The sequence below is a fragment of the Amblyraja radiata genome, chromosome 14 (assembly GCF_010909765.2).
Source record: "Amblyraja radiata isolate CabotCenter1 chromosome 14, sAmbRad1.1.pri, whole genome shotgun sequence".
Classification (NCBI taxonomy): domain Eukaryota; kingdom Metazoa; phylum Chordata; class Chondrichthyes; order Rajiformes; family Rajidae; genus Amblyraja; species Amblyraja radiata.
In genome coordinates this window covers 29354674-29377764 of record NC_045969.1, presented here as the reverse complement: position 1 = coordinate 29377764, position 23091 = coordinate 29354674, and the positions used below count along the sequence as shown (strand labels likewise).

At 45.7% G+C, this 23091-nt stretch overlaps 1 protein-coding gene across 1 annotated transcript; it reads left to right on the top strand.

Annotated features, from left to right (window-relative positions):
• Positions 1–646: 646 nt before the first annotated feature.
• On the top strand, positions 647–23078 carry LOC116980580 (PI-PLC X domain-containing protein 3-like). The gene is made up of 4 exons (XM_033032953.1): positions 647–998; positions 8912–9375; positions 18174–18415; positions 20869–23078. The coding sequence occupies exons 1-4, from the start codon at positions 677–679 to the stop codon at positions 21029–21031; spliced, it is 1191 nt and encodes a 396-aa protein (XP_032888844.1). The 5' UTR covers positions 647–676; the 3' UTR covers positions 21032–23078.
• Positions 23079–23091: the final 13 nt, after the last annotated feature.

Below are 23091 nucleotides of genomic sequence, written 5' to 3'. Positions count from 1 at the left end.
AGTGGGTCAGGCAGCATCTCTAGAGAGAAGAAATGGGTGACGTTTCGGGTCGAGACCCTTCTTCAGACCTTGTGTTGTGTGTGAGGATGTGTGTGTGTTTCTCTGTGTTGTGTGTGAGGGTGTGCGTGTTCCCCTGTGTTGTGTGTGAGGGTGTGCGTGTTCCCCTGTGTTGTGTGTGAAGGTTTGTGTGTGAGGGTGTGTGTGTTCCTCTGTGTTGTGTGTGTTCCTCTGTGTTGTGTGTGTTCCCCTGTGGGGGGTGTGAGGGTGTGTGTGTGTTCCCGTGTGTTGTGTGTGAGGGAGTGTCTGTTTCCCTGTATTGTGTGTGACGGTGTGTGTGTGTGAGGGTGTATGTGTTCCCGTGTTGTGTGTGAGGGTGTGTGTTCCCCTGTGTTGTGAGTGTGTGCGTGTGTTCCCCTGTGTTGTGTGTGTTCCCCTGTGTTGGGTCTGAGGGTGTATGTGTTCCCGTGTTGTGTGTGAGGGTGTGTGTTCCCCTGTGTTGTGTCTGAGGGTGTATGTGTTCCCCTGTGTTGTGTGTGTTCCCCGGTGTTGTGTGTGTTCCCCTGTGTTGTGTGTGTTCCCCGGTGTTGTGTGTGTGTTCCCCGGTGTTGTGTGTGTGTTCCCCCGTGTTGTGTGTGTGTGTGTTCCCCTGTATTGTGTGGCCTCATGTGTTGTGTGTATGATGCGGTGGGGTGACCCTGTGGGTGATGTACATGGGGGTGGGAAGGACAGGGCTGTGTCCCGGCTCCGCGCTGACGGGATAAGCCGGTCCCGCTCCGCCCCGCTGCCGTCAGCCAGCTCGCTCCTCCCGGTCCCGCCCGCCCGCCTGCCTGCTCGGCCGCAGTTTGTCGGCAGCGAGCGGATGGCGGCGGTGAGGGTTGCGGAACGCCGGAGCGGCGCAGTGCGACCGGCGCCCAGCCCGGGCACCCCGCACGCCGACTGGATGGGCAGCCTCCCGCGGTCACTCTGCGCCCTGCCCCTCGCCAACCTCGCCGTGCCGGGTAAGATGCCGCTCGGCCGGCGGGGGGGAGGGGAGTTGCGCCGGGGATCAGCATAAGTCTGGAGTGTGTGTTGACTGTAATGTATCCGCCACCTGGACTTTGTGTGCACCATGCACCTACGTGTACACTTGTCACTATGCGTGTATTGTAGTTACATTGTGTTTACCGGCATACCTGTGAGGTGTGCAGTTTCGGCTTACAACAAGCGTACATGTTTATATTCTGTCCAGTACATTTGTATGGGTCCATCGTGTTTTATGTCCTGTACTTATATGTATCAATAATATACTTTATCATTTCCTCCATCATATCCATAGGCGTCTATACACTAAATTAAACTCATTGGTAAAACTGGAGCGATTCTGTCAGCTCAGCTGTGTTTTGTGGTGGGAACAGTCCCAGGCAATAGAATTTTTGCTGACGGATATATCCTGCCCGTGCTGGTATTATCGTGGTCAATCTTCTTTATGCATTATACAGCGCCTCGCTCGTTTTTAAATTCGAAATCCACCAAGCCAACTATATCGAAACCATGTTCCGTTCCGGTTTAGCAACGCCACTACTCTGTTTTTCAGTTCCACTCTAACTTCTGTTTGTTGTTAGCCTCTTAACCTGCATCTCTGCTTTTCAGAATTTGTGTAATACTATTTATCTATCCATGTCTGAGTTTTACTTTTATCGCTGCGATTGGTGTCTCTGGCAGGTGAATAGAGAGCCTTTGAGGTACCACCTCCAACTGATTCCTTTATTGATACTTGAACTCATTCCTTCTCAGCAGTAGAATGTTAACGGACTTTCCTTAAATTTATCTCCCAGAACTATCTTCTGTCCCTTTTTGCTTTCCTAATTTCCTTCTTAAGATGCTCCTCTGCCTAAACTCCTCCAGGGATGCACTCGATCACAGCTGCCTATATCTGGTTCATGCCTCCTATTTCCTGAACAGAGTTTCAATTTCTCTCGTTATTTTGGCTTCCTTACTCCCACCTGCCATACCCTTTAACAGGAACATCTCATCTCCCCTGAACTCTCACCTTTTAAAAGTGTCCAACTTTCTGGACTTCCATTTGCCCACAAACAACCATTCCAATCAGCTTGCTGCGCCTACATTGCTAAACTTTTATGTTTTGTGTACAAGGACCCCTAGATTTCTTTTGTAACAAAACATGTTCTCGGTCTCTTGAAATAATAATTTGCTGAATATGCTCACATTGTAGCCCACCCATCAACTTGCCCATTCACCTAATCTGCCCAGGCTTGCTGGTTGCTAACATTTTAACTACCCTTCCTGTTTCTGTACCGGCTGTTACTCCAGCACTTTATTTCTTTTTTGTAACTCAGCAGGTCAGGTAGCAACTCTGGAGAATTCTGAAGAGAACTCTTGACTCAAAACGTCACATATCCATGTTTTCCAGTGATGTTGCCTGACCTGCTGAGCTACTCCAGCACTTTGTGTCCTTCTTTCCCTTACCAACCTTTCTGTCCTGCACTTCCTCCATTGCCAGAGTGAACTGGAGGAACTGCACCTCATTCTGCAGCATGAGCATTGAATTCTCCAATATTAGGTAACTTACTAACAACACCCCTTTTCCCTTCCCCCATGCCCTTCACCTATAACCCTTTCTCAGGCTTCATGTTTAGATTTATTATTGTCACGTACCAAGGTACAGTAAGAAGTCTTGTGTTGCATGCTATCCAAACAGATCAGACATACTTTATATAAACATAATCAAGTCAAACAAGAACCTGTGGAATTGGTAATTTCTATCATTAACCGGGCTACATTCCTTTCACAGATGCAGCCCTCTTAGGCTGTGTCGGCACGTAATGTTTACACAAACAGACTACTTTCCCACATTTGGTTGTGGCCATCCATGTATTAATTGTAACTACAGCTCCTTAAATCAGCAGTTAACATGACTAAACAATGGAATAGTATTCACATTCAACTTGCAGGCATGTAGCAGTTTAACAAAGAGTCAAATCGTGCTTCTCAATGAAGAAGGGAAAAAACATAGCCGGCTTCATCAACACTTCGCACTGCTTCAGAAAAGCAATACAATCAAGGGCCTCTCGCACTCGCCTTCTCTCTTCTCTTTTCTCTCTCCCGTGCGGTAGAAGATACAAAAGCTTGAAAGCACACACCACTAGTTTCAACAACAGTTTCTTCCCTGTCGTTATCAGACTCTTGAACAGCCCTCGCTATGCCAAGGATGAATTCTCAATCTTCCAATCTACCTTGTTGCGTTCCTTGCACATGTATTCTGCACTCTGATTATTTTCTGTTTGCACTACCTGATGTACACCTGCATGGTATGATTTGCCTGGTTAGCACTCAATACAAGGTTTTTCACGCTATCTCAGTCTTCTTCTTAGGCCCCCTTCCGTCATGGCTGACCATGGGTGTCTCCAGGGTGCTATTCCCTATATGGAGGAAGCCTGTGCATGACTTTGTTTAATGTGGGGAGACTAGTGCACAGACAGCCACCCCACGGTTCTTGACAGATCTGGGTTAGGATCCAGTGGCATGGAGTCCAAGACGACCGGAGACCCTTTTCTGCTGCAGCCTTCATCCGCCTTTCCAGCCGTTGTGGCGCTCCACTAAGGTCAGCCAGTATCCTCTGCCTGTTCTACCATTGAGGTCTTGGTTGGATTGTTCTTTGTCAGAGACCTCCCCCTCAACCTTACTGCTATGGGTGGCCCTACCAGGAGCATAGCTCCAGACGGCATCGCTCTCAGGATCTCGGGTCCACACAAGCTTCTCCACCATGACAAGGTTATCAGTAATAAATCAATACCAATACAACTGGCCCTGGTACCATGCTCGCTGCATGCTCTCAGACATGGTGAGACCAGCACAGAAGGCTTTTTTAAAATTAAATTTTAAAAAATCAAAAGTCAGTCTGTTTCCAGTGTATTTGAACCAGAAATATCAGGTTATCTATCAACCATTCAAGTCCCTATATTTTGGCATATAATTCTAAATCTATTTTATTACGTTTCATATTCTGATCTTCTAATTCCTTAAAGTTGATCTTGCAGAAGGTATGTTATGTTTTTGTTCGTGTGAAGTTCAAGGATTGTGCATCAACATCCTAAAGACAAGAGTAATGGAGAGATACAGCATGTGAATAGCCCTTCAGCCCACCAGTCTATGCTGGTCATCAACTACCCAATTATCACTAAATCCTTGTTAATCCCACATTCCCATCAACTACCTCCTCCAGATTCTGCCATTCTACCACACTTTAGGAGCAATTTCCAGTGGCCAATTAACCCACCAAATCTGCAAGTAAATAAAAGACATGCCTCGAACAGTAAACTTGTAGTGCTGCGCAAAATATAAAACAGGAACTTCGGACAGCATACAACAAGGAAATAAAGCAATCCTAGAGAGAGTGAGCATTCAGCTAGCAAAGAGAATCAGACAGTCACATGGCAAAGAGACGGAACCCACCAAATCCACTCTCAGCATCATGCACCTATTCACCACCATCCTTCACTTAATTCAGTTTTATTCTCCCTACGTTCCCATCCTCACACTAACCCCTCCGATTAGATCCCTCACCCACACACTATGAACACATTGCAGTATCCAATAAATTCACCAACACTGGGATATGGAAGGAAGACAAACCCCTAGAGGAAACCACGCAGCCACAGAGAACATTCAGACTCCACAAAGACAGTGTTGGAGATCAGGATTGAACCTGGGTTTCTGGAGCTGCGAGGCAACGGCTCACAATGGTCAGATTTACACCAGCTTCTAACAACAGCTACATGATCCAGAAGCAAAGCTCTTTCACTCCCCAGATGAGACTTAAACCCATAATCCCTGTCCTGCGAGACCAGCGTCTTATCCATTAGGCCACCACATCAGCTGAAATACTACATCTGCACACAGAATGTAGTGGAAAGAAATGAGCACAAACATTTCCGTTCCAAAATTTTTGGCCACACTTTTCTGATAATGTTTTCCAAATGCGTAGATATGGCGGCATGTTTGAGGAGTGGAGATTTGAGTGTTTTAAAAAAAAACACTTTTACAAAAGGTGTATGGATAAAACGCAACAATTCAGCTCTATCTCAAAAATTCAAAAACAATCAGCATTGAATTCACAGAGACTCGGAGATGTGCCTGATTAGAGAAATACTACACGGAATTGTTAAAGGCAACTTATTTTAATTAATAAGTACACAAAAAAGCTGGAAAAACTCAGCGGGTGCAGCAGCATCTATGGAGCGAATGAAATAGGCAACGTTTCGGGCCGAAACCCTTCTTCAGACTATTTTAATGAATAGTAGATGAGACAACAGGGAGAATTGGTGATGTACATGGCCTTTCATTTGATAAAGCTCCACATCACAGGCTTTTCATGAAGGCCGGCACCAATGGAATATGAGGTCTGTTGAAGCATGGCTATAAAATTGGCCAAGTTAGCGAGAAGTAGCAGAACAGAGTGCTGAAGGAACTCAGCAGGTCGGGCGGCATCTGTGAAGGGAATGGACAGATCATGTTTCAGCCAAACGGACCCTTCTTCAGACTAATTGGAGTAGGGTGGATAAAGCTGGAAAAAAGAGGTGGAGGCGGGACTAAGCTTGGCAAGTGATAGGTGAATGTAGTTTGGGTGGGGGGTGCGATTGGCAGATGGATGGAGTAAGCGTTAAAAGCTAGAAGTGAAAAGGAGACAATGGATGTCAGATATGGAAAAGAGGAGGAATGGAATGTAAAGGCAGAGGGAGGGATATGGGTGAAAGGACAGGGGCACGGGAGGGAAAAGGGAAATGGGGCGGGGGTCAGGGGAAAATGAGGGGGTGGGGAGTATTGAAATATTCATACTGTTGGGTTCCAAGCTGTTCCTCCAGTTTGTGTGTGGCCTCACTCGGACAATGGAGGCAGCCAAAGACAAAAAGGTTAGTATGGGAAGAGGAGTTGGAATTAGCAACTGGGACTCCAGCAGGCCTTGGCAGGCAGCTCAGATGTTCAGCAAAATGGTCGCCTAGTCTTTGCTTGGTCTCACTGATGTGAAGGAGGCCACATTGGGAGCTAATCCCACCTGCCTGCATTTGGCCCATATCCCTCTAAACCTATCCTATCATGTACCTGTCCAAATGTTTTGTAAACTATGTGACAGTACTTGCCTCAACGACTTCCTCTGGCCATACCTGTATTCCATGCACCCTCCACCTTTTGTGTTAAAAAAAAGTTGCCCCTCAGGTTCCTATTAAATCTCCCCCCCCCACACTTTAAACCTATGTTCTCTGGTTCTTGATTTCCCTACTTTGTTTCTTTAGATTCCCACCGTGTCCTTGGATATATCTACTCAGGGCCAGGAGATTTGTCCATCCTCATACATGCTAGGACCTTCAGCACCTCCTCGACCATAATACTGACTGCCCTCGACACTTCCATTGACAACCCCAAGTTCCCCGCTCCTCGTGTCTTTCTCCACGATAAAAACAGAAGAGAAATACTCATTGAGGACCTTGCCCATCTCCTGTGGCTCCACACAGAGTTAACCACTTTGATTCCTGAGGGACCCCATTCTCTCACTGGTTCCCTTTTTCTCTTCATGTACTTTAATAAACACGGGATTATCCTTGATATTATTTGCCAGCTACCTCCTGCCTCTTTTTTGCTCTCCTGGTTTATTTTTTTTTAGCTTGCTCCTCAGTTCCCGAAACTCCTCCAAGGAAACACTTGATCCCAGCTGCTTATACCTGCCCCATGCCTCCTCCTTAGTGTTAACCTGAACCGCGGTTTCTTTTCTCATCCAAGCTTCCTTACACCCACCTGCCACCCTTCACTCTAGTAGGTCCTGGATTCTTGTCAGCACACTCTTAAAAAATATCCCACTTTCCAGACATTCCTTTCCTTCGAACAACCTGCTCCAATCAACATGAGTGAGTTCCTATCTAATACCTTCGAATTTGGCCTTGCCTCAGTTTAGAATTTTAACTTGTGGGCCCGCCCTGTCTCTTCATATTATCTATCTATTCATAGTCACAGGTATATAGGGTGGTGAAAAAGGCTTTGGGCACATTGGCCTTCATCAGTCAGAGTATTGAGTGGAGCAGTTGGGTGGTCATGTTGCAGTTATGTAGGACGTGTATGAGGCCGCATTTAGAGTATTTTGTTCAGTTTTGGTCACAATGTTACAGGAAAGATGTCAAGCTGGAAAGGGTGCAGAGAAGATTTACAATGATGCTTTCAGGACTCATGGGCCTGTTATCGGGAGAGATTGAGCAGGCTAGGACTCGGAAAGCAGAAGAATAAGGGGCGATCTTATTTAGCGGTGTACAAAATCATGAGAGGAATAGATCGGATAAATATTAGTCATTGCCAGAGTGGGAGAATTGAGAACCAGAGGACATAGGTTTAAGGTGAGGGGGAAAGCTTTAAAAGGAAGCCGAGGGGTAACTTTTTTTACACAAAGAGTAGTGGGTGTATGGAACGTACTGCCAGAGGAGGTATTTGAGGCAGGTACTATCGCAATGTTTAAGATATTTAGGTACGTGGATAGGATAGGTTTTGAGGGATATGGGCCATATAGGTTTCGAGGCATATGGGGCTATTGTAGATGATCGGTGTGGGTAAGTTGGGCCGAAGGGCCTGTTTCCACATTTTATGACTATGACTCTATAACTATCTTTATCCCATTAGAACATTGGTCACTGGTCCCAAAAGGCTCATTATATCCACTTACCGTTCCCAATTTCCTAAGACTAGACCAAGCCTTATCCAATGTAGGGCCCACTACATATTGGCTGAGGAAACCTTTCTGAACACATTTGACAAATTGTGCCTCGTCTAAACCAGTCCCAGTCATTATTAGGAAATTAAAAATTCCATACTACAACAACCTTATTAGTCCTGCAGCTGTCTGCAATCTCCTGGCATATTTGCTCTTCTAACTCCATTGCTGGATTATCCTGGTCAGCATGGACGTGTTGGGGCCGAGAGCCTGGTTTCCATGGTGTATGACTCTGACTTTAAATGTTGCAGAGCTCTGGGGAGAGTGGGAGTAGGCTAGATGGATTTGTCTTGCATACAACTGATGCTTCTTCATGGGTTAAAGGACCTTTTTCTATGCTACAACCTTCCTGTTATTCTGCAAATTGCTACATCTACATTTTCTATTGAGTTTTGCCAAACATCATGTTATTCCAATGTGACCGAATTTTGTGGAGTACATCTCTGCAAGGTTGTAACTGCACTAGACTGCTTTGCTGCCATGTTGAATTTTGCTTTTAGTCACAGAGAAAGTGAAATGTTATTTGCATTGAGCCGTCTATAGTGTAGGAAGGAACTGCAGATGCTGGTTTACACCAAAGATAGACACAAAAAGCTGGAGTAACTCAGCGGGACAGGCAACATCTCTGGAGAGAAGGAATGGGTGACATTTCAGGTCGAGATCCTTCTTCAGGATGAGAGTCGGGGAGATGGAGACTAGAGATATGGAGGGGTAAGGAGTGAAAAGGACAGATCAAAGGTTCATTGTTGGCTGAGGGCAAGGAGACAACGAGACATACAATCAGTAAAATTAATCAGGGCAGTGAACCTAATCGGAAAACTAGGGTGGGGTAAGGGCGGAGTGAGAGGGAAAGCAAGGGTTACATGAAGTCAGAGAAATCAATATTCATGCCAATGACGTACAAGCTGCCCAAGCGAAATATGAGGTGCTGTTCCTCCAATTTGCGTTCAGCCTCACTCTGACAGTGGCGGAGGCCCAGGACAGAAAGGTCAGTATGGGAATGGGACGGGGAGTTAAAGTGTTTGGGAACCGGGAGATATCATATGTCTAGGCAGACTGAGCGGAGGTGTTCAGCGAAATGATCGCCGAGCCTGCGCTTGAGCCAAGTCTATTGTTCCAAGAATAAACAAACTTTGTGCATCTTCCTTGCTTCCTCTTCAGGATCACACGATTCCTTCAGCTTTTGGATTGATGAAAACTCCCCTGTTGGTCTGGATCAGCCAGTTGTAGTCAGGCAGCTGGCTGGAATCTTCCGTTCTCTCTGGAAGAAAACGATGAAGAAATGGTCTGTGACCCAGAGCTTGAATTTCATAGAGCAGCTGGAAGCTGGCATTCGCTACTTTGACCTTCGAATCTCCAGAAAACCAGGAGAGGAAAATGAGCTTTATTTCATCCACGGGTTGTTTGGCAGCAAAGTTTATGATGGACTGATGGAGATTAACAACTTTTTGAAATCTCACAGCAAGGAGGTGATCTTTCTGGATTTCAATCACTATTATGCAATGGAGGACATAAACCATGAATACCTCATCGAAATGCTTAAAGAGATATTTGGGTCAAGACTCTGCCGAGCCAACCTAGTTGAGGAAATAACACTCCAGTATTTATGGGAGCGCAAATACCAGGTGGGTCCACTCAGCTTTGCACAATTTCAATGGTATTAAAACATGCAACCAACTGCACAGAGTCTGCCATTGGGTTATGTACGTTCCACTTATGGGCACCCTACATAGCAGAACAAGTTATCTCTCTCTCTCTCTCTCTCTCTCTCTCTCTCTCTCTCTCTCTCTCTCTCTCCATTTAGTAATTCTTCGTTCTTATCAGTCTTATGTGCTTTTGATGCCATTCTTTACAACACCACGGAGGTACAATACAGCTATCATATTGAGTGTTTTTTGTGTATTTCCCGATTTGCAGACAAATACGACTTAAGAACATAGGTATAAAAACGGAGCACGTTTGTTACCTGGGGACAGCTTGTATTTATCTAATAACACAGCAGTGTAATAATAAGCAATGAAGACTGAGTGATAGTTATGCCCCTGTCCCACTTAGGAAACCTGAACGGAAACCTCTGGAGACTTTGCGCCCCACCCAAGGTTTCCGTGTGGTTCCCGGAGGTTTTTGTCAGTCTCCCTACCTGCTTCCACTACCTGCAACCTCCGGCAACCACCTGCAACCTCCGGGAACTGCACGGAAACCATGGGTGGGGCGCAAAGTCTCCAGAGGTTTCCGTTCAGGTTTCCTAAGTGGGACAGGGGCATAAATGGAATAACAACGTAATGTGATATAGATATGTGGAGCCGCAGAACCGTGATTCAATAACATGGCATGAGCAACCTCTTCTCAAAACTACATTGACACTTTTACAAGCCAGTTTCAACATCTCCCGACTGCTGCAATGATCAAAAATGAATTGAATATTGTCAATGCCCAATCATAGACAGCCCTCTGGGTGAAATGAATTGTAATGATTCACGTCACTCTCAGTGGGGATTGAATATCTGCTTGTGACACTGCTCAGCTTCCATTTGTTGCTCTGTTACTGGAGCATTGGACTTGAGAAACAGCCCTTCCAACACAACTTCACTTAAATTCAAAGAATGTTACATATTTCAAGAAGGGCATTTGTCATTCTTTTAAACTCTGACGATTGTTGGGTCATCTATTGTACCCTCTATATCTATGCAAATGTGCAACTAAGTTTGGAAATTATAGCTGAATCCCTTTGGATTTCAGTATTTATGCCTCTTACTAAAACAAGGCAGTTTATTTGTTAATTGAAATTCCATATTGACTGTCACACCTTTAACAGTAAATTAATAGTAAATAGTAGACCCCCCCTCAACTGCGATCAATCTAATTGGATCCTAATTCCATTTACCTCTTCTTTATGACTTATTTGAAGGGGCATCCAAAGTATTATTTAACCAGTTTGCTTGTTTATTTATAGATTCTCCTTTTCTATCACAATATTTATCACTGAATGCTTCCTGATCATTATATACAGATTCTCTTTTCATCTTGCTCATTCTCTATTTTCTCTATGCTTATCAATTCCACACATACCCTTTGCATTTAGAAAATGCTCCTATGCTGTAAGAGCTGTAATCTCCTTGTGCATACTGTAAGCTGTTTTCATTTAAAGCTGTCCTTACCATCACCAGTTCATGAAGGCTGTTCCAAATTTGAAGTGGAACATTCCTTTCTGAGAGGATTATATATCTTTAAAATAATATATATATTTATTGCAATGCTTAACATTGCTTATGTGTTGCAATACCCTTTCAGGTGATTAGCCAGTGAATGGTGTTAATTTATTTCCTAGAGTCATATAGCACAGAAACTGCTCCTTCAATCCATCATCTCCATGCTGACAATCAAGTACCCATCTACACTAATGTCATTTACTGGCACTGGGCCTGTAGATTTTTCAGTGATTGAAGTGCTTATCCAGATATGTTTTAAATGAGCCACAATCTCTGTTTCCATCAATCCCTTGAGCAATGCATTTCCGATTTCAATCACTTGATGGGTGGCAAAAAATCTTTCAGCAGAACTTACTTGTTACTCTAAACTTATGCCCTCTAACTTTTACCATCTTTGTCGTGAAGTTGTCTGTGAATTTGATAAACTTCTATCAGCCCCCCCTCCTCCCCCCACCTCACCTCAGCCTTCTCTCCAAGGAAACAAACATTGCATGTAAAAAACATCCTGGTGAATCTCCACTGAACCCTCTCCTGTGGAAACATTTTGGTTCTTAAAGAGTGCTACAGGCTAATGAATGTTTTATAATGATGTAACATGATGACCCTGCTCTTGCATTCTAGGCCCTGGCAATTAAAAGCAAGTATCCCTTATGCCTGCTTGTTACCCCATGTACCTGTGGTGCCACCTTCAGGGATCCTTGAACAGGACAGTACCTCTGTCCCTCCCTCTTATTCCCCACGGCCCAACCCTTAATTGTGAATGTACTCCCAAATGGCATCACATTAGATGTGCAATGTTCCAATATTTACTTGAGATGGGGTGTTTTCAGGCTGAGCCAGCATTTAATTGCCCTTGAGATGGTTGTGATGAGCTGCCCCCTTGAACTGCTGCAGTCCTTGAGGTGTGGGTACACCTACAATGTTGTTAGGACGTTCCAGTATTTTGACCAGTGATGGTGAAAGGATAGTGATATATTTCCAGGTAAGGATGATGCTTGTAAAGCTGCAGCAAGTAAGAATCGAAAAAGGGTCTCGAGCCGAAATGTCACCAATTAATTCTCTCCAAAGATGCTGTCTGTCCCGCTGAGTTACTCCAACATTTTGTGTCTACCTAAGAATCTCATTATTGTGTTTCCAGGATGTATGACAATTAAATACTCTTGACTCTGCAATTTCTTGCTGTCTTGGATGGAGTTGTTCCCAAACCAGGCTGTGATTCAGTCCGATAAAATGCTTTCACCTCGCATCTGTTGAAGTTGGTAAGGGTTGTTGGGGGCATGCTCAATTTCCCAAACATTCTAAGGAAGTAGAGGCATTCTGCGCTTTCTTGAATGTGGCTGGTCCAGGACAAATTGCTTGTGATATTTACTCCTAGGAACTTGAAGCTTTAAACCTTCTCTACCCCAGCACCTTCAATATTTTATGGGGTGTCTGTACTACTTCACTTCCTGAAGTTATTCACAATCTCCTTTGTCTTGCTGATATTGAGGTTACAAGGTTCTCATCTGCTTTCTGTATTCCGTCTCGTCATTATTTAATATCCGGCCCAATACTGTGGTGTCAATAGACAATAGACAGTAGGTGCAGGAGTAGGCCATTCGCCCCTTCGAACACCGACATTCAATGTGATCATGGCTGATCATCCACAATCAGTACCCCGTTCCTGCCTTCTCCCCATATCCCCTGACCGCTATCTTTAAGAGCCCTATCTAGCTCTCTCTTGAAAGTATCCAGAGAACCAGCCTCCAACACCCTCTGAGGCAGAGAATTCCACGGACATAACTCTCTGTATGAAAAAGTGTTTCCTCATCTCTGTTCTAAATCGCTTACCCCTTATTCTTAAACTGTGCCCCTGGTTCTGGACTCCCCCAACATCGGGAACATGTTTCTTGCCTCTAGTATGTCCAAACCCATAATAATCTTATATGTTTCAATAAGATCCCCTCCCATCCTTCTAAATTCCAGAGTATACAAGCCCAGCCGCTCCATTCTCACAGCATATGACCGTCCCACCATCACGGGAATTAACCTTGTGAACCTACGCTGCACTCTCTCAATAGCAAGGATGTCCTTCCTCAAATTTGGAGACCAAAACTGCACACAATACTCCAGGTGTGGTCTCACTAGGACCCCGTACAACTGGAGAAGGACCTCTTTGCTCCTATACTCAACTCCTCTTGTTATGAAGGCCCCCTCCCTTTTCATCTGTGCATTAATTGCCTCATATTGTGTTTTGAATTGAATTCTGTCTTTACTTTGTGTACTAGTCATGTCTCTACTATTTATTTCATTCCCTTTACATGTTTTTCCTCTACCTGCTAAATTTTTGTAAGGTGTCCTTGAGACTCTTGAAAGGCGCCCATAAATAAAATTTATTATTATTATTATTAACATGCCATTCGCTTTCTTCACTGTCTGCTGTACCTGCATGCTTACTTTCATTGACCGATGAACAAGGACACCCAGATCCTGTTGTACTTCCCCTTTTCTCAACTTGACACCATTTTGATAATGATCTGCCTTCCTGTTTTTGCTACCAAAGTGGATAACCTCACATTTATCCACATTAAACTGCATCTGCCATGCATCTGCCCACTCCCCTAACCTGTCCAAGTCACCCTGCATTCTCATAGCATCCTCTTCACAGTTCACACTGCCACCCAGCTTTGTGTCATCTGCAAATTTGCTACTGTTACTTCGAATCCCTTCATCTAAATCATGGATGTATATTGTAAATAGCTGCGGTCCCAGCAGGATGCCACAGGAGAGGATGCTTTCCACGGCGCACCGGCAGAAGGACAGCAGCAGCGGCTGTGAGACGTTTGCTCTCCGCAGAGACCTCAGGAAATACAGCCGCTGCTGTGACTTCTTCACGAGAGTGACCGTGTTCATTGTCCATTTGAGGTCCTGGGAGATGTATATTCCCAGGAACTTAAAGTCAGTGACTCTCTCCACCATGTCTCCTTTGATGTAGAGAGGAGCAGGTTCCTCTCTCCTCCTCCTGAAGTCAATAACCAGTTCTTTTGTTTTGGTTGGGTTGAGTACCAGGTTATTTTTAGTGCACCAGACAGTCAGTTTTTGGACTTCATCTCTGTAGGCAGACTCGTCGTTGTTATTTATCAGCCCCACCACAGTCGTGTCATCCGCAAACTTGATTATCCGGTTTGTGCTGTGTAGTGGTGTGCAGTCATGGGTGTATATTGTGTATAAGATAGGACTCAGCACACAACCTTGTGGCCCTCCTGTGCTGAGCATCAGGACTGGGGAGTGATTGGACCCCATCCTGACAGTCTGTCGACGGTCTGTTAAGAAGTCCTTGATCCATCTGCATGTGTTGGCATTAACACCCAGGTCAGACCGTTTGTCCACCATTCTGCTGGGGATGATGGTATTAAATGCAGAACTAAAATCTACAAATAACATCCTCACATATGAGCCAGGGTGCTCCAGCTGAGACAGTGCAGAATGTAGAGCTATGTTGATGGCATCCTCTGTTGACCTATTAGCTCTATATGCAAACTGATGCTGATCCAGGGTGGGTGGGAGTGAGGATTTAATGTGGGCCAGGACCAGCCTCTCTAAGCACTTCATCACAGTTGAAGTGAGTTTAGTCAAGCATGATTTCCCCTTCGTAAATCCATGCTGACTCAGACCGATCCTGTTACTGCTATCCAAATGTGCCGCTATTTCGTCTTTTATGATTGATGCCAGCATCTTCCCCACCACTGATGTCAGGCTAACTGGTCTATGATTCCCTGTTTTCTCTCTCCCGCCTTTCTTAAAAAAGTGGGATAACATAGCTACCCTCCAATCCACAGGAACTGATCCCGAATCTATAGAACATTGGAAAATGATCACCAATGCGTCCACGATTTCTAGAGCCACTTCCTTATGCAGACCATCAGGCCCTGGGGATTCATCAGCCTTCAGTCCCATCAATCTACCCAACACCATTTCCTGCCTAATGTGGATTTCCTTCCGTTCCTCCGTCACCCCAGATCCTCTGGCCACTAGTACATCAGGAAGATTGTTTGTGGCCTCCTTACCACCAATGATGCTGCCTGACTTTGCTTTGTAGGTAGATATAGTCCTCAGGCCTTGCCACAGTCGATGGGTGTCTGAGTGTTTATGCTGGGACTCAAGTTCATCCTGGTATTGGCTCTTGGCATTCCTGTTGGCTTTGCGAAGGTCGTAGCGAGATTTCTTGTACCTTCAATGGAAGTCAAAAGTGGATTTGATGAAGTTGAACTGGATTACAACAAGATCAGATGAGATATGGAACAGCTGATGGTACGATTGGGGAACACATACGTTCGGAAAGAGATATGGGGGGGATATGGCAAACGGCCTCGTTACACAGCAATTGCTAATGATCTGGAACTCGCTGTCTCTGATGGTTCACTGAGGTAACAATCAAACATTTCAAAGGGAATTGAATAGGCACTTGAGGGGAATAAGCTTGCAAGGTTTCAGAGCTTGACCAGTAGAACAGGATTTTCTGTACTGCTCTGTACAGAGCCAGCATGGACAATGGGTTGCAGAGCCTCCTCCAGGATTGAAATGAATTCAAGACTCTCCAGAAGTACTTCAAATGCATTGTAGGAACTTGTCTCCCTGCTGCGCTGTTCTATGTATGTAATATACTTTCACTGAATTTTGGCTTGGTGGTTCAATGACAGTAATGTTGAACATGGCAGCATGACGGTGCGATTACAGTACTGTAACACAGTGTGGCAGTTGTGAGACAGTAATGCACACCTGAGCATGAAAGTTAATGATGTTGTAATACCATCATATTATAATAACAGGGTGAAATTGACCAGGTAGTAGTGTGGCTTTATGTCTCTGTAATGTAGTCACACCATAATGTAGCAATACAATGCCAGAAGATCACAGGCTTTCTGTTGCAAGTGTAGTCTGTTTCACCATCAAATGTAAATGTTGTGAGACAGTCACTTTCATGCCTGCTACATCATCACATTCTAATATAAATTGGGTGCTAAGTGCTACTCAGAGCTGAGCAGTGAGAGATTTATATGTAAAGAGACGATTTGGCACCAATTTTCTTCGATCCTTCATTATTATCTCCATCTCGCCCCCACCTGACTCATTTGCTAATAAACCCTCTTCGCCCGGATACACATGTCTCTTGAGCATAATAGGGCAGCACGGTGGCCCAGCAGTAGAGTTGCTGCCTAGCAGCACCAGAGACACAGGTTCGATCCTTACTACGGGTGCAGTCTGTACAGAGTTTGTACGTTTTCCCCGTGATCTGTGTGGGTTTTCTCCGAGATCTTCTGTTTCCTCTCACATTCCAAAGAGGTACAGGTTTGTAGATTAATTGGCTTGGTATAAATGTAAATTGTCCCTAGTGTGTGTAGGATGGTGTTAGTGTACAGGGATCGCTGGTCTGTGCGGACTTGGTTGGCTGAAGGACCTGTTTCTGCGCTGTATCTCTAAACTAAACACAAAATGCTGGAGGGACTCAGCAGGAAGCATCTGTGGAGGTAATGGAAAGGATTCAGTACCAAATTAATCTCGCACCACTAACACTCTCTTCCGCTTGGTTGAACTTGTCCTTGCCCTCAACAACTTGTCTTTTGACTCCTCTCACTTTCTCCAAGTTAAAGGTGTATAGCCATAGACACTCGCATAAGCCGCAGCCATGCCTGCCTTTTTTTATCGGTTATATCAAACAGTCCTTGTCGCATGTTTTATACTGGCACTAACTCCCACCTCTTTCTCCGCTACATCAATGAGTGCATTGGGGCTGACCCCTGCACCTGTGCAGAACTCACTGATTTCATTAACTTCACCAAGCATTGTCCTAGTGAACGTTTCACCAAACACTCGTGCTCGGTCCACCACGGCTTACTGCATCTCCTGGCTAACCATTTTAACTCTCCTCATTGCAATACTGACCTTTCAGCCTGGGCCAGCTCAATTGTCATTGTCAGGTCACACACAAACTGGAGGAACAGCACACATTCTACTTGGGTAACTTACAACCCAGGGGTACAAACATTGAATTCTCCAATATCAGTAGCCTCTAATACCCCCCCCCCCCACCACTCGCAGATAAAGGGTATAAAATTAGTTGCAAGATCAAATCTGATTAAAGATAGTTCAAGTCTCCTGTAAATTGATGGGAGGACAGGACCACACTCTAACTGATGAGAGGACTGTTCATTTGCCTGTTAAAGCTGGGAAGAAACTGTCACTGAATCTGGAGGTACAGTATGTGTTTTCACACATCTGTTCCTCTTGACTGAAGGGAGAGAGGAGAGAGAATCCGGGGTGAGACTGGTCCTTTATTATGCTGGTGGCCTTGCAAGGCGCCATGAGGTGTAAATGGAGTCCATGGAAGGGAGATTGGTTTGCGTGATAGTCTGGACTACGACAACAACTCTGCAACTTCTTGCCACCTTGGATGGGGCTGTTCCCAAACCAGGCTGTGGTCGCATCTGTAGAAGTTGAGTCTGTGCTGGCTCACTGAGCAATCCCATCAGTTCTATTCTCCCACAAGTTCCTCTGTCATCTTTTTTCACACTTGTCGGCCAAATCCCTCATCAGTTCTACCACCACCCACCCACATCAGGGGTAATTTACAGCAGCCAATAAACCTACCCATACACACATCTTGGATAAAAATCCATGTAGACAACATCCACTTCCCCAACCCTCAGGGATCACCTTCGTCACCTCAAAAAGTCTATCAAGATAGTAAGACATGACCTACCACATTTAATGGCATCTTGATACTGTGCCAACTGGCCTGAGATGTCTGTTGGGAGGAGTGCAATGCCCCCACCGGTCTAAGAGGCGATCACACTCTTCCCAAGTGTTCTTAGTTTTTTTAGTTTTAGTTTTAAAGACACAGTGTGGAAACAGGCCCTGTGGCCCACCGAGTCCACACTGACCATTGATCACCCTCACACTAGTTCCATGATATCCTACTTCTGCATCCTACATGTTAGGGGTAATTTACAGAAGCCAAGTAACCTACAAACCTTTGAAAGTGGGAGGAAACCAGAGCACCGGGAGAAAATCCACGCAGTCACACGGAGAATGTACAAGCTTGGCACTGACAGCACCTGTAGTCAGGATCCAAACTGGTCTGTGGCACGGTGAGGCAGCAGCTCTACCACTGCACCACGTGCCGGGCTGTCGCTGCTCTCTGGTAACATCTTGGTTTTCATTTTCAAAATGTCCAGGTGCTCGTGTTCTACCACCACCCCATGGCCTACAGCTTTCCCTTCCTCTGGCCGGGGCATCAGATCCCAGCACCCTGGGCCAATACTAATGACGCTCAGAAACTGGTGCAGTTCCTGGAGACAACCCTGAGTGAGCGGGCAAGACGAAGGACTTTCCACGTGTCGCAGGCAATCCTGACCCCACATGCCAAGACTGTCATCCAGGGAATGATTGTCGGACTACGGGATTCTCTCGTCGCAAGGTTGGGTAAAATTCTTGTTTTTGGCACTTGCATTCATTGTTTTGTTACTATGCTTATGAAGGAACATAAGTCACACAGTACTGAAACAGGCATTTGAATCTACCTTGTCTATGCTGACCAGCAAATTTACATTAATCAAATTTTCTAGCTCTTAACCCTTGATTTTCTCTGCCTTGATAATCTACTCATCGAGATGCTTATTAGACACTAGACTAAGTGGGGGGTCCCAGTCACACGGGAGGCCTGGTTCCCCAACGCAACCCATTCCCCCAATGCAATATTCCCCCACTCACCCGTTCCCCCAACGCAATATTCCACCACTCACCCATAGCCCCTAACTATGCAGGCGCGGCTCACTTCCCCGCATCCCCGAGCACTCCCTCCCCCTCCTCTTCATGTGTGAGAGGGGAGGGGGGTAGGGAAATGGGGTGTGTGGTGGGGGGGGGGGTGTGAGGTGGGAGGGGAGGAGTGGTGTGTGTGTGTGTGGAGGTGTAGGAGTGGGGGGAGAGGGTGGTGTGGGGGGAGGAGGTGTGTGGGGTGTTTGGTGGGGAGGTGTGGGGTGGGGGGAGGTGTGTATGTGGGCGGGAGGGGGGGAGGAGGGATGTGGGAAGGGGGGTGTGAGGGGGAGGGTGTGTGTTTGGGAGGGGTTGTGTGTGGGTGAGGGGTGTGTATGTGGGCGAGGGGAGGGTGCGGGCGGAGGGGTTGTGGGGGGATGGGTGTGTGAATGGGGGGAAGGGGTGTGTGGGCGTGGAGGGGGGGCTGTGGGGGCGGGGGGTATGTGGGGGCAGTGGGGGGCGGAGGGGTTATGGTGGGTTTGAGGGGCTGGGGGTTTGTGGGGGAGGGATTGTGGGGGGTGGGAGGCTTGTGGGGGAGGGGGGGTTGTGGGGGGGGTGTAGGCAGGGTGGGGTGTGTGTGTGGGTGGGGGGGTGTGTGGGTGGGGGGGGTGTGTGGGCGGGGGGGTGTGTTGTGGGGGGAGAAGGGTGTGTGGGCGGGGGGGAGTGAGTTTGGGGAAGAGCAATGGGGGAGAGGGGGGCATCACGGGGGAGGAGGGACCAGAGCGGTAGTGGCTGGAATTGGCGGTGCGATGGGAACTCACAGCGGCGCTGGTCGCTGGTCGTTCTCCTCCGCCGGGATCAGAGTCTCCGCTTTCTGTTTGGCGACATCTCCGGTTTGGGCTGGGTCTCTGACTCTGGGCTGGGCTTGTCTGGGTCTCCCATGCTGGGCTGGGTTGGGTCTCCGACGCTGGGCTGCTGCTTGGGGCTGGGCTGCTGCTTGGGGCTGGGCTGCTGCTTGGGGCGGGGCTGCTGCTTGGGGCTGAGCTGCTTCGGGTCCCTCTGAATGTCCGGTTGGAAACCTCCGCCGGCCACCCTCAGCTCCAGTAAAGACAGGATGTCGCAGGAAGGGGCGGACCGTCCCGGGGAGTGACAGGGAAAGAGACTAATCCGCTCGGCACTGACTGGCAGGAGAAGAGTTCGATCTGCGTACGCGCGTTTAAATTTTTTTTTAAACCTCGCTAACTTTTACGACATTCAACCGATCGGAACGCATCTTGGTAGACTCGCAGCACAGGAGAACGGTGAGTGAACTGGCAAAAATTCGTACCGCTATTGCAAACCGTTTTTGCTCAAATAGAAAGACTGCCAAACCGGAAAGTAACAAGATCAGAGTTTTAGTTATGTATAGATAGAAGATAGATAGATAGATTGCAATGTATCTGCCTCCATCACCCACCCAGCCAATGTGCTCCAGATTGTAATATCTAAAATTATGATAGGCATAGATAGGGTAGACCATCAGAACCTTTTTCCCCAGGGCAATTTCTCCAGAAATGTCCAACACTAGAGGGCATACCTATAAGGTGACCAAACTGACAATTGTTTTTACACAGAGGGTGCTGGGGGACTGAAGCATATTGCCTGGGGTGGTGGTGGAGGTAAATACGATAGCAGCATTGTTGAGGCTTTTAGATAGGCATATGGAAGTGCAGAGAATAGAGGGATATGGATCATTCTCAGGCAGATGAGATTGGTTCAGCTAGGCATGATTTCAGAATAAACATTGTGGATTGAAGGGCACACTCCTGTGCTCCACTGTTCTGTGGTCTATGTAATCATCCCCTAACTATAAAGTTCCACCTTGGATCCCCAGCCCAGTCCATCACACAAATGAGCCTCCTTACGCCACCCCTTCCCCACCATTGATCATGTACACCACGCTACTTCAGGAAACCAGCCAATACAATCAAGGACTGCAGTTTTTACTTAATATAAATCTTATTAGCAGTGTAATAATAGGCTGGAGCTATTGGCAAAGGAATAATCTGGATTGTGTGTTGGCGAATGTTATGATGAAGGTACACTGTTTTTATGAGGAAAAGTTGTGTAGATTTCATATTTAACATTTTCTAAATGACAATGGACATTTCACATGCCTCATTTTGTTCTTCTTGTTAGAAATCTTCCTGTAATAATGAACTGGGTGAAGTGCCAGAAGCCGGGTGTAAATGGAGTCAACATCATCACCTCAGATTTTGTGGAACTTGTGGACTTTGCTACAACTGTGATCAAGCTAAATTACCTGCTCCTGCATGACAAGACCAAACGCGAGCAGGTTTAGCACCCTCCCTTGCACTAGTGGCTGTTAAAATAACAAAGACAGGATGGCATCTGGTTTTCAGATGTGGTGTGCTGTGGGCTTGTTGGGCCTGTGTGTGCGGATGTATTTCAGTCTCCGCTTTAAAGTTGCACATTCTGCCCTCATGTTTCCAACAAAGAATCGCTTGTGCAAACTAATTGTACGGCATTAAATTCTGCACCATTCCCATTGGAGGGTGGGTGTGACCAAACTGACAAGTTTAACATAAAACAAAGTGCTGGAAATGCCCAGCAAGTCGGGGCATCTGAAGTCTAAAAAGGTTGGAGATGGAAAAAAATTATATTGCTGCGATTCCAGAAGGTAATCTTTCATATATTTGTATGCTCCTGGCCTTTGTCACTCCTGACCTCCTTCTCCTGGCTGCGTCATTCCTTTCCTCATTGATCATCACTGCTACCCCATTACTGTCCTTCCTATTCAAACCTTTGTTCCCCCCATCACTGCCCCAAGCCCCACAATATGCATCAGAATATATATTTTATCTTTTGTCACGTCACGAGTCGAGAGTGTTTTATTATCATATGTCCCGATTGCAAAGACTAAATCAATGCTCCAAAGTGTTTAATGTAGTGGTTGTTGGAAGATCATCGAAATGAAAGGTGAATTTTCTCTCCTCACAGATGTTGCCTGACCTGCTGAGTAATTCCAGCGGTTACAGAAACGTTTTTATTCGCACTTGTGACAGGTCTTCCCCAGATTATGTACACCCCATGTATGTACAGCCCATTCATATACAGTTATGTACACCCTAAGTATGTACAGCCCATACATATAAATGAGCAAGTAGGATACCAGTGGGATGGATTTGCCAGCTGCAGAGGGGCTACAGGCATCTCCTGTTGCGTGGGAATTTGTTTCAATGCAATATCTGAATTGTTGAGCTGAACGCCCGGGTGTAACTACAGGTTGCCCTTGGTTGCTTATGTTTTTGTTTAAATATATTACCAAGCAGCCGCATTTGGGGTTACAAACAGTTTTCTGGAACAGAACCCTGTTTTAACCTGGGGAGGATCTGTACACAATTATAAAAATGGGTATATAGAAGGAGGATAATGAATGTGATCAATTTATGTTTAGAACTGGGCAATATTGTTATTAAATTGAAGAGTTTAAGTTCTCTCGTACTGGACATGTCCCATAGCCCTGCCACTTGCAACACAATGTCCTTCTGTGTTTGTATTGTTGCCCTCTAAATGCCCCATTATCCTTTTGACCAGAACACCCAATTTATCCCCATGGCAGCCCTGATCTTACCCTCCCAATCATTCCCTTTGAGCTATCCATCCCTCCGCAACTTAAAACTACATTATCTTTTTCTCCTTGATTAAAGGTCTGTGACCCGAAACGTTGACTCTGTTTTCCTCTCCACAGATGCTGCCTGACCTGCTGAGTGTTTCCAGCACTTTCTGCTTTTGTTTCAGTTTGCACTGTCTACAGTATTTTTTTTTTTAAATCATGAGTTTTTTGAAATTCTGCTTGGAAAATAAATAGTTTTTTAAACATTTTTAATTCAGGTTGTCTGAAAGAAGCGTATTGCCTGGGGTGGTGGTAGAGGTGAAAGAAACATTGCAAAAGATTTGGAAACCTGAAATAAAAGCAGAAATGCTGGAGGAGACATACCAAATTCAGTTTGATTTATCATTTTGTGTGTGTGTGTGACACAGTTTAAACAGTAACAAATTGATAATGGAGTATCAAATCTTAATGGATCATCTTAAAAACGTTTGATTATTGAGTTTCATTGCCTGGACTGCAATTTAACGTAAATGCAAAACGGATATGTGGACCCGCAGTTAAATATAAATCGCAATGGGATTGTACTTTGTCATGCCGAATTCGATTTGATCGAAAATTTTTTTTTGTATTTTCTCGAGTCCAACAGCTTCAATTAATGTGTAAGAAGGAACTGCAGATGTTGGTTTAAACCGAAGATAGACATAAAAAACTGTAGTAACTCTGCGGAACAGGCAGCATCTCTGGATAGAAGGAATAGTAATCAACAGTACTGTACACTGACAATG

Excerpts from the sequence above, each read along its gene's own strand:
- LOC116980580 (XM_033032953.1), top strand. The coding sequence starts at position 677 with ATGATGCGGTGGGGTGACCCTGTGGGTGATGTACATGGGGGTGGGAAG. Across the intron at positions 9,376-18,173 it reads TATGGGAGCGCAAATACCAG|GTGCTCGTGTTCTACCACCA; the intron begins GTGGGTCCACTC and ends CAAAATGTCCAG. Across the intron at positions 18,416-20,868 it reads CGGGATTCTCTCGTCGCAAG|AAATCTTCCTGTAATAATGA; the intron begins GTTGGGTAAAAT and ends TCTTCTTGTTAG.